Raw genomic sequence first — 20,596 nt, forward strand, 5'->3', positions numbered from 1 at the left:
TAAACCATCCAACTGAAAAAGAATTGGAATGCTGGTCATAAAAATACTAAAGATTTAAGTGATATTCTTACAGTAAAAATAAGTAGTAAATAGACCAAAGCTTTTCGCCGAACAATGGAAAAAAGCTAAGGAGTACATAGTTGGAAATATTTATTGACTTTTAAATAGGAAACAAAATTGCAGCAAAATATATATATATATATATATATATATATATATATATATATATATATATATATATATATATATATATATATATATATATATATATATATATATATACGTAATGCCAATAATATCAATAATGTCAATGAAAGATTAAATAAACTTTAAAAAATGTTTTGTTATATAGCAAATAAGAAAGCAATTTAAGAAAGAGGGCTATATTCTTTAACATTTAAAATGATTATTATTTTTTTTTAATATGATTTCATGAAAATACTTTTTTTATTCTTTTTGATTCAGCATTCATGTTTGACACAGGACAAAAGCAGCTGCTAGAGCCCAGTTCACTCTCAAAAGTACCACAGTTCCTTCCTTCTTGCTGTATCAAATGGATAATGCCATGATGATTGGAGACAATCATCTTTTTTTTGATAACTGGTGTGGCACCAACTGGATATTTCATACACTTTGTAGAGTCACTAGCTTGTAGTCAGTGTGCATTCTTGAGCAATATCCTACTCAAGGAAGGACAGTTTCTCTGGCTGACTTTTGGCAAAATGCACTGCATTGACTTGAGGTGTTCCATCAGTGTTCCGTCAGTCAAACACTGAAAGTCATCATAGTTGACTAAGCAAAGCATGAGATAAATGAGGTTCTAAATTGTATACTCTGCAGGATCTAGCAAATTAGGCTGCCCTTGTTCTGATATAACATACCCATTACATATTTGCTATTCTTTTTCATCTATATTTTTCCTCCCCAAAATGTTTGAATTTAGTCCAATCTAGTCCCTAGTTAACCAATGTGGCTTCAAAATAAGTATAGTTATATATGTTTGTGTTTATAGTTATCAATATTATTAAAAGGACACTCATTCACCATAAACACTACAGCTCATTGTAATGGTTATTGAGCAATGAATCTTTATATGATATTTCCCAGTTTTCTGAAAAACTGTTCCTAAAAGAAGTCTTTAAACAATTCTGTTTCACTTCTGTTTGACTCTGTCTTAATCTTTCTGTGATAGAATAAAGACTTAAGAATATGTGAGGCACTTTAAAATATTATATTAGATGTAGCGCTGCAAGGGTGTGGGAAGTAGGAGAAGACAGAACAATAAATAGTTAAGGGACCTTTAGGAAACTTTTTGTTTTTATGACAAAATCTGTGAATCTCTGGCACCCACCACCTAGCAACTCTGCAACCATATTAGTATACAGGTGATCCTCATTTTGTGACCTACCTGTTTTGTGATCGCTCACACTTACGACCAGCTCTCTCTACTGTGGGGATTCACGGGATTTCCCACATTAGAGAGCTGGCCTACGTTCGGTGAATTTACGTTCGGGGAATTTCTGTACGAACGGAACCCGGTCGGCAAGTGAGGAGCATTTGTACTGCAGAATATACACAATGTGGATATTAATGATTGGATGAGAGTGCTAGATTAACCCACCCTCAGCATTCTTAGCCAATCAATTTTGTCTGGGTTGTATAGAATTTAAAATTAGTTAAACGGGCACAGTAGGCAATGTATCTGCTTCATCTCGTTAAACGGGTTATAGTGTCTGGAATCCCCTGGTGCCATAACTTAGTTCAGCATTAAATAGTTGTTAATGTTTTTATGTTTTAATGCTAAATGAGAGTTCCCAGCTGCCCCTCCCCTCTGTGTTGCTTCGGACAATGAGGTGAGAATTGCATGAACAGCAATTGGCAGCTTTGATTGGTTGACAGTGTCAGCTGACTGTTTTTAGGGTATCAGAGCTCCAACCGATGGTATGAAGGGCATGACTAGAAGGAAGTGTGTAATCTCTGCTTTAGCCACACCTCCAGAAGAGGCCTGACTGTGGGTGACCAGAAACAATTTAGCATTAAATTGCTCTAAAATGGATTAAGACTAAACAGAGGTGGGTGGGGGGAGTTGGGGGGGGGGGGGAGTCAGGGGACTCCATACACTATAACCAAATCATAGAGATGAATTGGTTATAGTGAGTACAATGCCCCTTTAAATGTCCTATTATCAGCTAAAGAGGGGTTGGCTATTGATACTCGGGAGAGCCCACTTTTCCTCAAACTGTTCCAAAGTGGTTTGACAAAAAGTAGGGGTATGCCTCTTTGCATCCTACCTAGTAGGCTGAGCTGTTGTGGTTATGGTGCTTATTGTTCTACTTTAATGTAATGCTGGGATAGTCTCACTTTAATATATTGCCCATATGGAAAACCTTAAAAATGATTAGTTCAGACATTAAGTGAGGGCAGAAGTGAGAAAAACTATGCTATCAAACCCTCAATGTATTTGATACTATTGGATTTATTGCTGCTCTTTAAATAAAATACTCGTAATAATAATGTATGCTTTCTGTTGCCTGTTCCAAATAACCTGCCTGGAATGTCTCAAAACATATACCGTATATACTCGAGTATAAGCCGACCCAAATATAAGCCGAGGCCCCTAATTTTACCCAAAAAAACTGGAAAAACTTATTGACTCGAGTATAAGACTAGGGTGGGAAATGCAGCAGCTACTGGTAAATTTCTAAATAAAATTAGATCCTAAAAAAATTATGTTAATTTTTATTTACAGTGTGTGTATATAATGAATGCAGTGTGTGTGTATGAATGCAGTGTGTGTGTATGAATGCAGTGTGTGTGTATGAGTGCAGTGTGTATGTATGAGTGCAGTGTGTGTATGAGTGCAGTGTGTATGTATGAGTGCAGTGTGTGTGTGTATGAGTGCAGCATGTGTGTGTATGAGTGCAGGGTGTGTATGTATGAGTGCAGTGTGTGTATGTATGAGTGCAGTGTGTGTGTGTATGAGTGCAGTGTGTATGTATGAGTGCAGTGTGTGTGTGTATGAGTGCAGCATGTGTGTGTATGAGTGCAGCATGTGTGTGTATGAGTGCAGGGTGTGTATGTATGAGTGCAGTGTGTGTATGTATGAGTGCAGTGTGTGTGTATGAGTGCAGTGTGTGTGTGTGTATGAGAATGCAGTGTGTGTGTGTATGAGTGCAGTGTGTGTGTATGAGTGCAGCGTGTGTGTATGCGTGCAGTGTGTGTGTGTATGAGTGCAGTGTGTGTATGAGAATGCAGTGTGTGTGTATGAGAATGCAGTGTGTGTGTGTATGAGAATGCAGTGTGTGTGTGTATGAGTGCAGTGTGTGTGTATGAGTGCAGCGTGTGTGTATGAGTGCAGAGTGTGTGTATGAGTGCAGAGTGTGTGTATGAGTGCAGTGTGTGTATGAGAATGCAGTGTGTGTGTGTATGAGAATGCAGTGTGTGTATATGAGTGCAGTGTGTGTGTGTGTGTGTATGAATGCAGTGTATGTATGAGTGCAGAGTGTGATACAGAGCCTTGGTGGGGGTGGGTTTATTATTATTTTTTAATTATTATAATTGTAATGTTTTTTGTTATATAATTTTTTTTTATTATTATTATTTTTTATACTTTTTTAAATATTATTTTATTATTATTTTATTTTATTATAAAAAAAAAATTCGTCCCCCTCCCTGCTTGATACATGGCAGGGAGGGGGGATCTCACTCCCTGGTGGTCCAGTGGCATTGACAGTTCAGTGGAGGGGGCTCTGAGAGCTCTTACTTACCTCTCCTGCAGCTCCTGTCAGCTCCCTCCTCCTCCGTGCCAGTCCGTTCAGCACCTCTGTCAGCTCATACTGTAAGTCTCGCGAGAGCCGCACTATGACCCCGCGGCTCTTGCAAGACTTACACTTGGAGCTGACAGAGGTGCTGAACGGACCGGCGCGGAGGAGGAGGGAGCTGACAGGAGCTGCAGGAGAGGTAAGTAAAGGCTCTGCAGCCCCCACAGCCCCCTGTCTGTATTATGGCAATGCAAATTGCCATAATACAGACAATTGACTCGAGTATAAGCCGAATTGGGGTTTTTCAGCACAAAAAAATGTGCTGAAAAACTCGGCTTATACTCGAGTATATACGGTAATGATAAAATGAAGAAATTTGCCACACCTGGGTTATGTTACTCTTAGATTTAACATCTGGATGTTTGATTTCCTTCATCAACAGTCCAGATTATTACAGATAATATTAGCCAAAAACAATTTCAACATTAAATATATCCAGACCTTTAAGTAAAGGAATCGTGCAGTTTGATTTTAAACATTTACCATTTTACAAATATTGTTTTAAATACAACCAGACAGCTACAGCCTGTAAATCTGAACACAATGTAAGCCGTCTGTGTTGGAGCAGATGGAGAAAACCAGCTGTGACCCATCAGAGTTATTCTTCCAGTTTAAGAATTCTATCTCTTGCAGCTGAACTGCAAACCATAGCAGTTCGCATTTGGAATGGCATTACCTTGTCATCCCTTCTATATAAATATTGGGTCATCAACAGAATAATTTCATCTTTCCTTCAATAGAGAGAATATTTTACTGCATATACTGAAAAAGTATAACTACTCTATTTTATTGCTATTTTTTATTGCTTTTTGTATTTGATAAGTGATTGTAAGTGATTCAATTTGAAAATAAGAAAAAAAAAACATATTTTGTTGAATGTATTTTTAAATTATTGTTAGGTGGGAAAATGCAGTTGCTAATAGTTTTTATCTGCTAATTAATTAGCGGTAGAATATTCTGCACATTTAGAAGGTAGAAAGATTGCTTGATCATTGGTTTTACTGTAGGAGAATCCCACTATTAAAACAAACACTTTGAGCTATAATAATCATAAAACAAACTCAGATGTCAAACCTATTAACAATGATTTAGAAAGTAATTTACTGTCAAACAAAGCATGAGGGTATCAAGGAGTCTAAGACCGCCAACAGATTAAGCAGAGCTGATATATCACAGGTAGAGATAATGCTATATAATTCTTACATATAAGCAATGAAGAATAGTGAATTTGGACAAAGATGTTGATAGATAAGCAAAGTTGGATGGACTCTAACAATTTCCCATCAGATACTATCAGTGGAAACAATAAGAATTAAAACAGAATGCTTCACTTCATAATATGATTCTATGTTTTTTATTTGTTGGCTAAATGGTTTTGGTGTAATGATGGGGGTAAGTCATTGTAATTGAAGGACGTAAGCTTTTTTTCTACCAATGAATGGGCTTAAAGGGATCCTATAGTGCCAGGAAAACAAACCCGTTTTCCTGGCACTGTAGGCTCCTGGAGTGTCCCCCTCACTTTGGCCCCCCTCCCCGCTGATGTCAGCCAGCAGGGGAGACCTAATGCAAATGCACGGCAATGACCGTGTGCGCATTAGACCTCCCCATAGGAAAGCATTATTAAATGCTTTCCTATGGGGAAAATCTGATGCTGGAGGTCCGTGAGGATGTCTAGTGTCAGATAACGGATAAAAGTCAGTTTGTATTGCAGGAGGCCCTCTAGTGGCTGTCTATTAAACAGCCACTGAGGGAAGACTTTGAGCTGCAATGTAAATATTGCAGTTCTCTGGAACTGCAATGTTTAACATTGCAGCACTAAGTGAAAAAGGGTCACAGCACCCAGACCACTTCAGTTAGCTGAAGTGGTCTGGGTGCCTACAGTGTCCCTTTAATGAAATAGAAACATAATTGGGGCAGTGACTAGGAGTCAAAATACATGATCAATTCTTTTGTAGTTACCACATTTATCATAATTCCAACCAGTTCATAGAGGTCAGCTATTTCTAGCAGTGATGCCTAGTGGCAGGAGACAAAGGGAAGAGAAGTTGTGTCACAGCCCACACCAAATAACACTATCAATTCAAGGGCAGAAAATTGTGTTAATTATTCAATGCTGAGATAGCTCTAAAGCCAAAACATAGGCACAAATTCACAATACTCACATGTATATAGCAATGAGTAAAACTCCAACAACCCCAAAAAAACAAAACATTTTGGGTATCCCGTTTAAGACTTTTAGCTATAAAAACTGTCCTGGTGAGGGTATTGAAGGATAATCTTCACATCTTCAACTACAACGACATATGATATAGAAAGGTTTATGGCAGCAATTCCCAAACTGCGTGATGGGCACACAGAGGAGCCGCAAGATATTTTCCCGGTGCTATGATGATAGTACTGGGAACTGTGCCTACCTCTCCCCACGGCTCTGCAGGCCCACTAGCAGTGTAATGCTGGCAGCCAGCAGGGGAGGGAGAGAGATAGAACCCGGGGGAGCTCAAACCTGCAGCTCCACCGGGTTCTCCTCTCGCGAGCTCGGAGCATTGCCATGGTTACCATGGCAACGCTCCGAATCTCACAAGAGTGAACTCTCACCACTAGGACCGCCAGGGCTTACCTACCAGACCACCAATGATTGCATGAAATGTCCTCCCTCCAAGGCAAAGGTAAGTAGGGAGGGGGTTATAAAAAGTATTATTTTTAATTTAAAAACAAAAAATTATATATTCATGAATTTGCCCTCATCCCCACAGACCCCACACCACACAATAACTCCCCCATACATACACACTGCTCCCTCACACACAGCCCCCCTACACAAGACCATTACCCCCATACACACTCACTGCCCCCATACACACACACTGGCCCATTCACACACACTGGCCCATTCACACACACTGCTTACCATACACACACACTGCCCCCCCATACTCACATTTACCCCATACACACACTGCCCCCCCTACACAAACACATTACCCCCATACACAAACATTGCTCCAGCCCATATATACACACTGCCCATCCATACACACAAACTGTACCCCTAATATATATATATGATCTAAGTATATATATATTTTTTTTTTTTACACTTATTTTAATTATTTAAATTTGATTTCAGCCAGCAGGGGGACTAACTGTCATTACAGTTAGTCCCCCTGCTGGCAATGCAGCAGGCAGTTATCCCGGCCATGTGATTGTGAGGTCCTCGCGTGGGATCGCCGGCGACCAGGTAAGTGAAAAAAACCCGGAGGGCGTACATTTACGTCCTGCGACGTTTAGAGCCACTTTAAAAAGGACGTTAATGTACGCCCTGTGGTCTTAAGGGGTTAAGTTGAAAATACAAAACAAAAAAACATTGGCATTGATTATTGGAAATCTCTGTTCATCAACTATAGGTGTTGACAAATTTGTGGGGATATATATGTCAGACTTCTAAGATGAAGTCTAGAGTAAATATTCCAAAATATTATAGCACAATAAAACTTTTTTTTTCTATTAATGGTTCCTTGACTCCTGTTGAATGTGCCAAAATATAAAAATTTTGGCTTGGCACGTTCCCCCCAGGCCACCCAAAAAAAGAGTGCTAGCATTAGCAATGTACTGGCAGCACTGCCGGTATATTTTGCGGCTTGCGCTCAGCCAGCCACCTCTTATACTTTGACATGTATATCGTGTATCCCTATCTCTCCTGTCCTTGACCTCGGCATTTTCTCTGACTCCTCTACCATTAGTCCGGCCACTCTAAGTACCGGTACACGGCTTGTCTATTTATGTGTTATTGTGTTAAAGTCTGCATGTTTCGTTTCCACACCAATCCTGACAAGGTCATTGAGAAGTATTAGCGGGTGCACTCTATCCTAGCATGCCAGCCACTTCTGTTTGCTTAGAGGAGCTAACGGAAGAGGACGTAAATGTTCCTAGTGGTCTGATTGACAGGTATGGAGGCATCCTTTTATGAAAGTGCAAATCTGAATTGCTTTATCAGTTTAGAGTGTTCATTTAATAGTCTTCTATGCTACCTCTTAGATATATTAAGAAAAAAAATACAGTCAAGCATGTGAGATTAAAAATATGCTGACAATAAAATTATGCTACTATATCGGTATAGACTACATTAGCAACAAGAGTTCATTTTAATGGTTATGGCAAAAAGTCTTTAGGCACCTTTACTATAATTTGTGTTAAACCATGATCTCCCCCAGTACTCTTCAATCTGTCATTGACACTTATAATACTTCTGTATTGACAAACACAGAATTCCACTTCTGCATTAGCCAAGAGGCACCAGAAAGGGCAGTCTTTGTGTACTGGCACAGGCCACTATGTTTTGTGTACCTCTCAATAATGGTTTGCACACACTGAAGGATTGAAGCCTGCAGATTATTTGCACCATAGCCCCTATAATTAGCTGCAGTGGTTACAGTTATTAGAGTGGCCCTTTAAGCTACAGCTTTGATTTTAGCTGGAGTTACAAACAATAGGTTTTCATATTTACTGAATTTTATGATCCACAACCCATTATTACACAATAGGTTGCAATTCTAAATATATATATACATTTTTAGAAGGCAAAGCTGCACTTGTCAAATACATTTCAATTTCATATTATAATAGTAATTAACACTCTTGGGGTCTAAATACATCTATGAATACGCTTAGCCCTTGCATGTGAATCATGCTGGTCAGAAGTTTAAAGTAGAAGATGCTGAAAAAAATATAAATATTTGATTTGGCTAGGTATCGTTTGCTTAAAGTTTTATCTCCCAGGATATGCTAAGGTTATTTGGATGTGAAAACATATTTCTGTGACCACCACATACATGATAACTATTTGCTTAAAGCACTCAGAATGGAACACACAGCTCTCGGACAGCAGCCTTCTATGTAAAACAATGCAAATTATTGGTATTTACATGAACGTGCAATGAACTGAAGACAGGCTAAATGGCAAGATCTTCTGCAATATCTGTATTTAATGTTCCTTAAATATAGATACAAATACACAATGATTACAACTTATTATCAGTATTTCTTCAACTCCATACGTGGCTCATTTGAACTGGATCTTTTTCAACTTCCATTGTCAACATAGGTAAATATTTTGGCAGTAGAATGAAGAGTCAATGAAGGCATAGCCCATAAAATAATCGTACCTGGTGACTCTGCGTATAGAGAAACTTGCATGGAATGACGTAAATTACTAGATGTCATAGTATTCATTATCAAAGTTGAGTGAATAGATGTCAACCTACAGGATTATTCACTAAAGTGAGAATTCAAAGTGAATTTTACGATAGGAGAACCTGAAAAATCTAAGAAAGCTATGCTTAGAGTTTAGCTACTTTGACCTTAAATTTTAAATGCACTTTGAATTCCCTTTGAATAACCCTGTAAAAGAAAATTAGAATTGACCATTTTCTGGGCAGTGGTTTTTTTTATGTAAATACCAGTTATGCTAAAAGCCAGTGGTTCCCAAACTTTTTAGGTTCAAGGCACCCTTAATATTTTTCCAAGGTGCCCGAAGTAAAAAAATATTCTAGGTTGTATATATGTTCAGGGCAGCGGCATATACTGGGTCCTGTTCAGCAGAATTGCTTCCTGTTCAAGCACAGAGCCAGAACCTAATCTTGGGAGGGCACTGATAGATTATTTAAAGAAACAATCCAGGTACAATAACCACTACAGCACTTTATAGTGGTTATGGTGCCACTAGTGACGTCGTGCCCTCTCAGAGTAAGGAGTAAAACTGTTTAAAAACAGTTTGACAACTTATCTGGGATCTGCTGCGACATAGGTTGTAGAAGGGTATAGGGGCAGTAGTGTGTGTATGAGGGGTGCAATATGTGTGTGTGTGAGTGGTGAATGTGGTGTGTGTGAGGGGTGCAGTGTGTGTGTATGTGGGGCAGCTTGCGTCTGAGTGGTACAGTGTGTATGTGTGTGCAAGGGGGCAGTGTGTGTGTGAGGGCAGGTTGTATGAGGGGTACAGTGTGTTGGTGAAGGGTGCAGTGTTTGTGGGGGCAGGTTGTATGAGGGGTGCAGTGTCTTTGTTAGGGGTACAGTGTGTGCCTGCAGATTACAGGTTGTGTGAGGGGTACAATCTGTGTGGAACAGTATGTGAGGGGTACAGTGTGTGTGAGGGGTACAGTTTGTGTGTATGGATGGGCAGTGTGTATATATGGGGTGGAGCAATGTTTGTATATATATATATTAATATATATAATATATATATATATATATATACATAGGAAACATGGGGGGATGGTTGCACTCACCTAAACATGCTTAAATGGGGTGCTGCTGGGGGCCATATTATACAATAAATACACAAGATCCAGCGCACTCTCCTATCTACTAAACAGCAACTTCAATGTTGACAGATTTTATTAGTTTGTAAAAGTTTTTTTTTTTAAAAAACACCTAATCTAGGCAAAAAAAATGGGGATTTAGTTACATTATATGATCATACATTGCATAAGCCTGCCACAACGTCAATGTACCCCATCTTTGGCAGGTCCTACTCTCACAGTCTAATGTCTGCTCTTATGAGATTAACCACTTACTTGGGAAAAAATTCCATCTGAGGCTCTCTGCAGTACAAGGCTAAATAGGGACCTGAGATGAGGCACCTGTAACAGGGAGGGGTGCAGAACCAAGGAGTTGGCTAGACTCCCAAATATATATAGGAAACATGGGGGGATGGTTGCACTCACCTAAACATGCTTAAATGGGGTGCTGCTGGGGGCCATATTATACAATAAATACACAAGATCCAGCGCACTCTCCTATCTACTAAACAGCAACTTCAATGTTGACAGATTTTATTAGTTTGTAAAAGTTTTTTTTTTTTTAAAAAACACCTAATCTAGGCAAAAAAAATGGGGATTTAGTTACATTATATGATCATACATTGCATAAGCCTGCCACAACGTCAATGTACCCCATCTTTGGCAGGTCCTACTCTCACAGTCTAATGTCTGCTCTTATGAGATTAACCACTTACTTGGGAAAAAATTCCATCTGAGGCTCTCTGCAGTACAAGGCTAAATAGGGACCTGAGATGAGGCACCTGTAACAGGGAGGGGTGCAGAACCAAGGAGTTGGCTAGACTCCCAAATATATATAGGAAACATGGGGGGATGGTTGCACTCACCTAAACATGCTTAAATGGGGTGCTGCTGGGGGCCATATTATACAATAAATACACAAGATCCAGCGCACTCTCCTATCTACTAAACAGCAACTTCAATGTTGACAGATTTTATTAGTTTGTAAAAGTTTTTTTTTTAAAAAACACCTAATCTAGGCAAAAAAAATGGGGATTTAGTTACATTATATGATCATACATTGCATAAGCCTGCCACAACGTCAATGTACCCCATCTTTGGCAGGTCCTACTCTCACAGTCTAATGTCTGCTCTTATGAGATTAACCACTTACTTGGGAAAAAATTCCATCTGAGGCTCTCTGCAGTACAAGGCTAAATAGGGACCTGAGATGAGGCACCTGTAACAGGGAGGGGTGCAGAACCAAGGAGTTGGCTAGACTCCCAAATATATATAGGAAACATGGGGGGATGGTTGCACTCACCTAAACATGCTTAAATGGGGTGCTGCTGGGGGCCATATTATACAATAAATACACAAGATCCAGCGCACTCTCCTATCTACTAAACAGCAACTTCAATGTTGACAGATTTTATTAGTTTGTAAAAGTTTTTTTTTTTTAAAAAACACCTAATCTAGGCAAAAAAAATGGGGATTTAGTTACATTATATGATCATACATTGCATAAGCCTGCCACAACGTCAATGTACCCCATCTTTGGCAGGTCCTACTCTCACAGTCTAATGTCTGCTCTTATGAGATTAACCACTTACTTGGGAAAAAATTCCATCTGAGGCTCTCTGCAGTACAAGGCTAAATAGGGACCTGAGATGAGGCACCTGTAACAGGGAGGGGTGCAGAACCAAGGAGTTGGCTAGACTCCCAAATATATATAGGAAACATGGGGGGATGGTTGCACTCACCTAAACATGCTTAAATGGGGTGCTGCTGGGGGCCATATTATACAATAAATACACAAGATCCAGCGCACTCTCCTATCTACTAAACAGCAACTTCAATGTTGACAGATTTTATTAGTTTGTAAAAGTTTTTTTTTTTTTTTTAAAAAACACCTAATCTAGGCAAAAGTATAATATATATATAATCTAAGTATATATGATCTAAGTATATATATACACATACACACACACACACACACATACACACTGTCTAGGTGTATTTTAATATTAATATATATATAATTATATATATATATATATTAATATCAAATTACACGTAGACTGATACTGATTAAATATATATATAATTATTGTTATATATATATTTATTTATGATATAAAAAAATGTAAATACGTAAAAAAATAAATTAAAAAAATTAAAAATAAAATATTAAAAAATATATAGATGTGTTTTATTTCGTTCTAACTGTATTGTGATATTAATATATATATATATATATATATATATATATATATATATATATATATATCAAAATACACGTAGAACGAAATAATATATATATCTATATACATAAATATATACATATATATCACTATATATATATATACCTATATATATAAATAAAAATATTAAAAAAAATATATATATATACGTATATATACACATATGTATATATATACATATATTAATTCTACACATATATTTATGTAATAATTTTACATAATTAGGTATCCTAATTAATTACAATTAGCCGGACCTGCCTGACAACCCATGCCGAAAGTATAGGGAATTTAATTTGCTAGCACTATATTTAACTCTATAACTTTCCAAGACACCATAAAACCTGTACATGGGGGGTGCTGTTTTACTCGGGAGACTTCGCTGAACACAAATATTAGTGTTTCAAAACAGTAAAATGTATTACAACGATGATATCGCCAGTAAAAGTGACGTTTTTTGCATTTTTCACGCACAAACAGCACTTACACGGACGATATTATTGCTGCAATATTTTTTACTGTTTTGAAACACAAATATTTGTGTTCGGCGAAGTCTCCCGAGTACAACAGTACCCCTCATGTACAGGTTTTATGGTGTTTTCAAAAATTACAGCGTCAAATATAAGGCTTGTATTTCATTTTTATCACATTAAAATTCGCCAGATTGCTTACGATGCCTTTTTGACCCGATGGTAGCCCAAGAATGAAAATAACCCCTATGATGGCATACTATTTGCAATAGTAGACAACCCAAGGTATTGCAAATGGGGTATGTCCAGTCTTTTTTAGTAGCCACTTAGTCACAAACACTGGCCAAAATTGGCGTTTTTTGAATTTTTCACACACAAACAAATACTAACGCTAACTTTGGCCAGTGTTTGTGACCAAATGGCTACTAACAAAGACTGGACATATCCCATTTGCAATACCTTGGGTCGTCTACTATTGCAAATGACATGCCATTATGGGTGTAAATTTATTTCCTGGGCTACTATACAGTCTCAAAGGCAACGTAACCAATCTGGCGAATTTCAATTTCAAATGTAACGTGCTATATTTGACCCTGTAACTTCCCAAAACACCATAAAACCTGTACACGTGAGACTTTGCTGAATACAAATATGTGTATTTTATTGCAGTAAAAGCAAACAGTATTATGACATTGACAGTTAAAATGCCATGTAGAACTAAAAAAATTAAAAAAATCTTATTTTCTCCCATTTTTATCATATTAAATTATGTTTCATAGCTAACTATTTGATATTAAATGAAAGCCCTGTTTCCCCTGAATGATATATAATAAGGGGGGGTGCATTTACTATGAAAGAGGTGAATTACGGTTGGACAGACATATAGCGCAAATGCCAGGTTTTGTTTACATTTTGTTTCGTTCACAACTTGTACATTTGGCTGCGGTCTTAAGGGGTTAATGAAATGTTAAAAAAAACAAAAACATTTTTAGTATCCTTTGTTGAATGGAAGCTTTAAATTGATATCTCTTAATACAGGGCCAAGGTGAAAAAAGGTGTCAACATTTTGAATGTGAAGATCAGTGACCCTCGACAGTGGGACATTCAACAGGAGCTTGGAAACGGAGGAAAACATTCTACCACTTCAGTTATTTGTCAAAGAATAGGACCAAGCCCCAGGAGCAGGTACTTTCCCCGTTATTTGTATGTATGATTTATAATTTAGCTTAATGAGGCTGTTAAACCTATAGTCTGGAATAATAGAGGTACTTCAGTTAACGGCACTTCCATCTGCTTATAGGCACCAGGACATTCATTTCCAGAGTAGACAATAAACTGAAACGACTTGTACCGTGCCTGACCATTCATTTTAACAATGGTGCCTTTATTGCCACTTAACATTGCATCTGTATATATTTGTATTTTCCTTTTATATACCATCTGGCGAATATGGAGCTAGAATTAGTTGTGTAATGTATTTTTTTTTTTTTTTTGTATAAGCAATAATATATACATAAGGAAGGGGTCTTCTGAAGCCTTATACTATAGAAACCTTAACAATGGCTGATGAATTGGAAATGATCATGGTACTAGAAAAGTAAAGAAACTATAGATGGGCTATTCAATAAAAATGTAAATGTAGTGAATGGAAAATAATACACATTTTAGACATAAATAGAAAAGCTGGAAATAAATGCATTTTGGAATGGAGCTGACTTGAATATTTTTTTAGTGCCAGAATATTCTACCAATGTAGCGCAAGAAATCGAAAAAGTATTTGTTTCATCAAAGTGTATAAGATAAAAAGTAGAAATTAACAAAAAAAAAAAACCACTCATCTTGTCTCTCTGAAGAGCTGAAAAGAAAAAGCAATAGAGCACTTCAGATGCAGTTTTAATATTGAGAGTACATTCCTCTGAGAGTCAAAAGAATGTTCCTCAACTTTGAAGCAACAAACATATATATAACATGCTACAATCCTGGCCGTATTTGCATAATGTCTAATTAACCCATGAAGAATGGTAAGCACTGATTATGCAAATTAGAGCTAATGTCTTAATTACCATCAGGCGTATTAGACCATGTAAATAGTTCTCTTATTTTTATGAAGCATAGTCGGATTTGTATATCATCATATTGTATACACTGAATTAGGAAGGATCAGAGCAGTCACAGAATTGGAACTACGTTCCCCTAAGCCCTAAGACTGTCCTGTTCGACCTCATTAAATGCGAAAAAGGTTTTAACCTCTCTGTTAATTCTAATAAGATTTGTTCTTCCTTACACTTCTACCACTGGGACTTAATTTGGTTAATGTTATGATGCAGATTCACCAAGGGCATACTTCATAATTGCAAGATGCAATCCCAACATCATTACATATAGTCTGTGGTCACCAGAATTTCCAGGAGCTAATCTGTTATGCTGATTTAGCATTGCAAAATCATTGCTTCTCCTATTATTATTATTGCCGTTTATATATCGCCAAACACCATGCTATCCAGAAAAGTGTTTCTCAATTATTGTCTAAATGAAAAACGCAAGTGGTAGAATTTCCTAACCAGTGCCCCTAAAATTAACCTTTCTGTTTCCAACAAGCACCCATTATATCGTCTGCCATTAACAGCTGAAATGTTTCAAGCATCTTTTGGCCCTGTCCGACTTGGCAGACGTGAGTGAGTGTACAGAAATACTGCTCAATCCTTAAGAATCCTACTTATTCACATGGCCCTCATTAAACTAAATTATCTCTGCCATTAGAGTTATGCTAAGCATGCCAATTTTCCTACTTTCTCTGCCAATACAAAGCAACTAAAGCTTACTTACCTTAAAATGATCATGTCACCAACAAATTATGAGAATGACAAGGTGATCTTCACGTGTATATACATTTTAATATGTATACCAAATCACCAAAAAGCGACTCAATTTAAAGATATCATTAATTGATCGCTATTAACATCATGCCTAGAAACAAACATACAGTAATTTAACCCCTTAAGGACCAAACTTCTGGAATAAAAGGGAATCATAACATGTCACACATGTCATGTGTCCTTAAAGGACCACTCTAGGCACCCAGACCACTTCAGCTTAATGAAGTGGTCTGGGTGCCAGGTCCAGCTAGGGTTAACTAATTGTTTTATAAACATAGCAGTTTCAGAGAAACTGCTATGTTTATCAATTAGTTAAGCCTTCCCCCTAATCCTCTAGTGGCTGTCTCACTGACAGCCACTAGAGGCGCTTGCGTGATTCTCACTGTGAAAATCACAGTGAGAGCACGCAAGCGTCCATAGGAAAGCATTATGAATGCTTTCCTATGTGACCGGCTGAATGCGCACGCAGCTGTTGCCACGCGTGCGCATTCAGCCGACGGGGAGGAACGGAGGCGGAGAGGAGGAGGAGAGCTCCCCGCCCAGCGCTGGAAAAAGGTAAGTTTTAACCCTTTTCCCCTTTCCACAGCCGGGCGGGAGGGGGTCCCTGAGGGTGGGGGCACCCTCAGGGCACTCTAGTGCCAGGAAAACGAGTATGCTTTCCTGGCACTAGAGTGGTCCTTTAAGGGGTTAAATTGTGTGGTTTCTGCAACAGTACTTAGGTATGTAACATCTGCATGTTCTACATCGATTGGATGCCTTAATTAATCCCTACTGCCAAATGCATAGTTGTGACAATGTAAAAGGTTGGATATTAGATAACAAAATTACTTTGATCAATGCATGTGCTACTAGCTTAGCTAGTACAATGTATATGTTCAATGGTATTACCTATACAGAGATAATAGGTTATGTTTTTTTGCTTTAAATAGACTTGTCATAATTTTTTTTTTTTTCTGTAACTATAAAATGTAAAAATACGTTGTATTTGGTATGGGGAATAATAGCATGGGCTGATTTTATTCACTGCTCAGAAATCTTCATGCTTACGTTTGTAACATGTCAGCAGCCCATTTGCTGACAGTCAATTACTACTGAGTGAGAGACCATAGCTTTTATATGTAATCAACACAGTAGGCCCTAAATAGGTCCCTGTACACAATTCATGTAAAAATGATTGTCTCTTACTCAGGATATTTTCAGCTGCTGAAAGCCATAGACCTCAAATATGTAATAACCCTTTAAGCATTTATTTCGGCAATTCTCTTTGACTTATACATAACTAAATATTAGCTGAACATGATGAGTTCCATTTTGGTCAGGACAAATTTGATAAAAAAATGTTTTTTTATAAAGTACCTTTGTTTAGAACGGTGAGCACTATGTCTCATTTTATTCATTTCATATGCCATTTACATTGTGAACATCTAAAGGGGACAGCCCCAGATTTATCCTTGAGCGTGATTGTACTGCTCAGAGCCCTATCTAAGAGCTGATTGAAAGCTCTCTCCTTGTGAGTGTATTTTATCTTAATTTTACATTGTATATACTGGATTACACTATTGTTGGTGTCTTTTGTGTTTTATCCCATATGAGACACCCACAACAGAATTCCCCTTCTGCACTAAAGTTTTGTCTACTTGAACACTAAGGAGGATAACAGACTGACCTCTAAAAAAGCACTTCACTTTATCTCCCCCCAAAACTTTTTTTTGCTAAGACGCTTTAATATTAATATATCTTAATATTTTTAGTTTTTTATATATAATATTGTACATATATATATATATATATATACAATACACAAGATCCAGCGCACTCTCCCATCCACTAAACAGCAACTTCAACGCTGACAGATTTGATTAGTTTTTAAAAGGTTTTGTTTAAAAACACCTTATCTAGGCAAAAAATAATGGGGATTTAGTTACATTATATGATCATACATTGCATAAGCCTGCCACAACGTCAATGTACCCCATCTTTAGCAGGTCCTACTCTCACAGTCTAATGTCTGCTCTTATGAGATTAACCCACTTACTTGGGGAACAAATTCCATCTGAGGCTCTCTGCAGTACAAGACTAAATAGGGACCTGAGATGAGGCACCTGTGACAGGGAGGGGTGCAAAACCAAGGAGTTGGCTAGACTCCCAAATATATATATATATGGAACATGGGGGGGTGGTTGCAATATATGTATATGAGTATCTAGTATTTATTATTTGGCACAGTATGTTCATTGGAGACACCCTGGATTTAATGATAAGAGCATGATTGCAGATGAATAACTGTATTCATAGTGATTTTATATGGTTTTACAGTAAACAGTAAGGTTGCTTTTGTTTTTTATTTTTGTGATTTTACTTAGAGTGTTGCACATTTTATATACATTTAGGTGTATAGCTAGTTTGATAATTGTGATAGGAGCACGACTCTTGACATTAAGTGATTCTTTGAAATGGGTTAACATTGTCTATATTGAACCCAGAAGTGGGACCAAGGTCAAACACTTGAGCACCACCTATATATTAGTTTGTTTATTTATTGTAGTTGTGGGGGAGCCACAATAAGTGTTTTTTATATTATTAGTGTCAGCAATTATTTTTTGCAAGTATAATGTATGACTAAAGATCTTAACTCCACTTGTTTTCGCTGTTGACTAAAGAGGTTAATCTGTTAACACGGATGCAGAGTTTGGAGTACAATGCCTTAAGAATGCATTGCTTACCAACAATCTTTTACTAATCACCAGGCGTCACATATAATGTAAAAGTTGTGCTAGAAAACAAATGCAATGCAGCCAGGGTTTAGTATGAGATCCAACAGAAATATCAAATTATATATTGGTGGTGACAGATGGATGGGCTGCAGGTTTGGAGACTTGTTACTGAACAACCCCTCTTCCAAGCAATGAAAATATAAACACTCTTCAGCATTGGCAGCTATTTTCCAATCCTCCATAGTTCAGAAATTAAAAAAGATGAGACGCGTTGTGCAAAGCCAAGTTTGAATTGTGTTCTAAGCTCCCAGGCACAGTGGATTTGGTACCTTAGATCTGTTCCTCTTAGAAAGCTATATAATGATTCATGCTCTGTAATATCTTCTATATATTCCTTAAGCGCAGTTCAATAATTTTGAACGTATACTGAAAGTGTGCCAGTGTTTAGAATCTAAAGTTAATTTGCGTGCAGCAATCACATTATACTTATTTTTGGTATATTGGAATGCCAACCAATGAAATGATGAAAAGCTTGTATCAAGTATGAAGCCTCAAAGCCAATATGGTTAGAGATAGAATTGTGGTCTTGTTATAAATAAAGGACAAGGAACGCAAATATATAGAAGTTCTTAAATGAAAACTCCTGGCACCATAACAACGTCTCCAGCGACCTGTCTAAGACTGTCTGAGACTTCCTGATTTAAAACTCCTAGAAATGTAAAAGGAGAGGTGCGGAGCTAACCAGTGGCCAACCCCTGAGGGTTTAAACCCTAAAACTAAGCTGATGCCCAGGACCTCTTTGCACTTTATAAACCTTTTCCCAATGAAGTTGTTATGGTACCCAGAGTTTCCTATTAAGGAAAATTCATAAATAGGAAGCATAATATGCAGGAACAGGAATATTAGGAAGGTCCAAAACCCAGTACCATGGTGCCAAGTTTTGTAGGTTTGCTGTAGATATGATTTCACTGCTGTCCAACTAATAAGATAAAAACAAACCCTTTGTTAGCTAGTGGATTTTCACTTTAGACATGCTGGCATTGCAAAGGTTTAACACTGTGCTTTCTGGTGATGCTTTCTAGAGAAAACAATATTACTTTGTTTTTATGATATATATGATGTTGTTGAATACAATTACTATGTATATTATATTTTATAACAAGTTTTTATTTTGACTGCAATGTATAATGTCGTTTTATTTCTATAGCTTGCGGGTAACTGGATAGGTATATTAATTGGATTGATCTTTTGTGTTCTTTGAAGATGGATATCGCAATCCTGAAATGTTAGAAGTGTTTATACTAATGTAAAACCCTAACATGAGAGATTCCAGAAGACACCTGTTAACAGTTTCAAATAAATGCTTCAAGCTGTTTTTTTAATTTAATATAAGTACAAATGTTGTTACCTAGCAATAAATATTGTATGTATCATTCATGTTAAGGCTTAGAGTTATGCAAATTCAAGGACTCTTCTTCCTCTCAATATAATAATATCAATAGCATTATTTTCAAATTATTTAAATAATTTATTGAACACTCCACACACAGTGTATCTTTATTACTGCATATGCATCTTTTAGAGCTCGTAATGTAATTTTTTGATGCCCAAAGGACAAAGATAGCATAACTAGCCCTAGCTAGAGATAACACAGAAAAAAAAAAAAGCTTCCCTGCTTTAGACTCAGTTTCGCAATCAATGTTAGATAATTGTTCTCCCAAACATACTGAGATGAGGAATATAGTTCATAATGATTCAACATAGTAATCAGGCTATTGGTGAGCTAACCTCAATAACTACCCTTAGGTGTTTTACATCTAGGTCACATACTCTATTGACCGTATTTGTATGTGACTGTATTTGGATTTATTAAGTGTTCTATGTAAAATCTTCTCTATTAACTCATTGACTGCCAGGTAATTGAAACACATATATCTCCATTTAGTCCCTCTAAAGTTCAGGGATATATACAAGGTCCTTCAGGATATTGCTCTGCCCGTGAACCCTACATAGAATGCGGTTTAAGTCTGACATTCTAATTGTGTCCACAGCTAAAATAATCTTAATAATTTAATATCACACTAGAATTATTTTTTTCTCAACTATCTGTCTCTTTTTCTGTGAGATGACCTCTCTCCCCCTGTTTTCTTCTCTTCTTTAGACTGCTCATTCCCTCTCTCAC

At 37.3% G+C, this 20,596-nt stretch overlaps 1 protein-coding gene across 1 annotated transcript in view; it reads left to right on the forward strand.

Moving 5' to 3' along the window:
* Nucleotides 1-20,596, forward strand: part of TMEM132C (transmembrane protein 132C) — a 594,712-nt gene that overhangs the window by 315,373 nt on the left and 258,743 nt on the right. The window contains exon 3 of the mRNA XM_063454339.1: nucleotides 13,863-14,009. Coding sequence (XP_063310409.1) covers nucleotides 13,863-14,009 — 147 coding nt within the window. The remainder of the gene's footprint in view (nucleotides 1-13,862; nucleotides 14,010-20,596) is intronic.

This window comes from Pelobates fuscus, chromosome 5 (genome assembly GCF_036172605.1).
Source record: "Pelobates fuscus isolate aPelFus1 chromosome 5, aPelFus1.pri, whole genome shotgun sequence".
Lineage (NCBI taxonomy): Eukaryota > Metazoa > Chordata > Amphibia > Anura > Pelobatidae > Pelobates > Pelobates fuscus.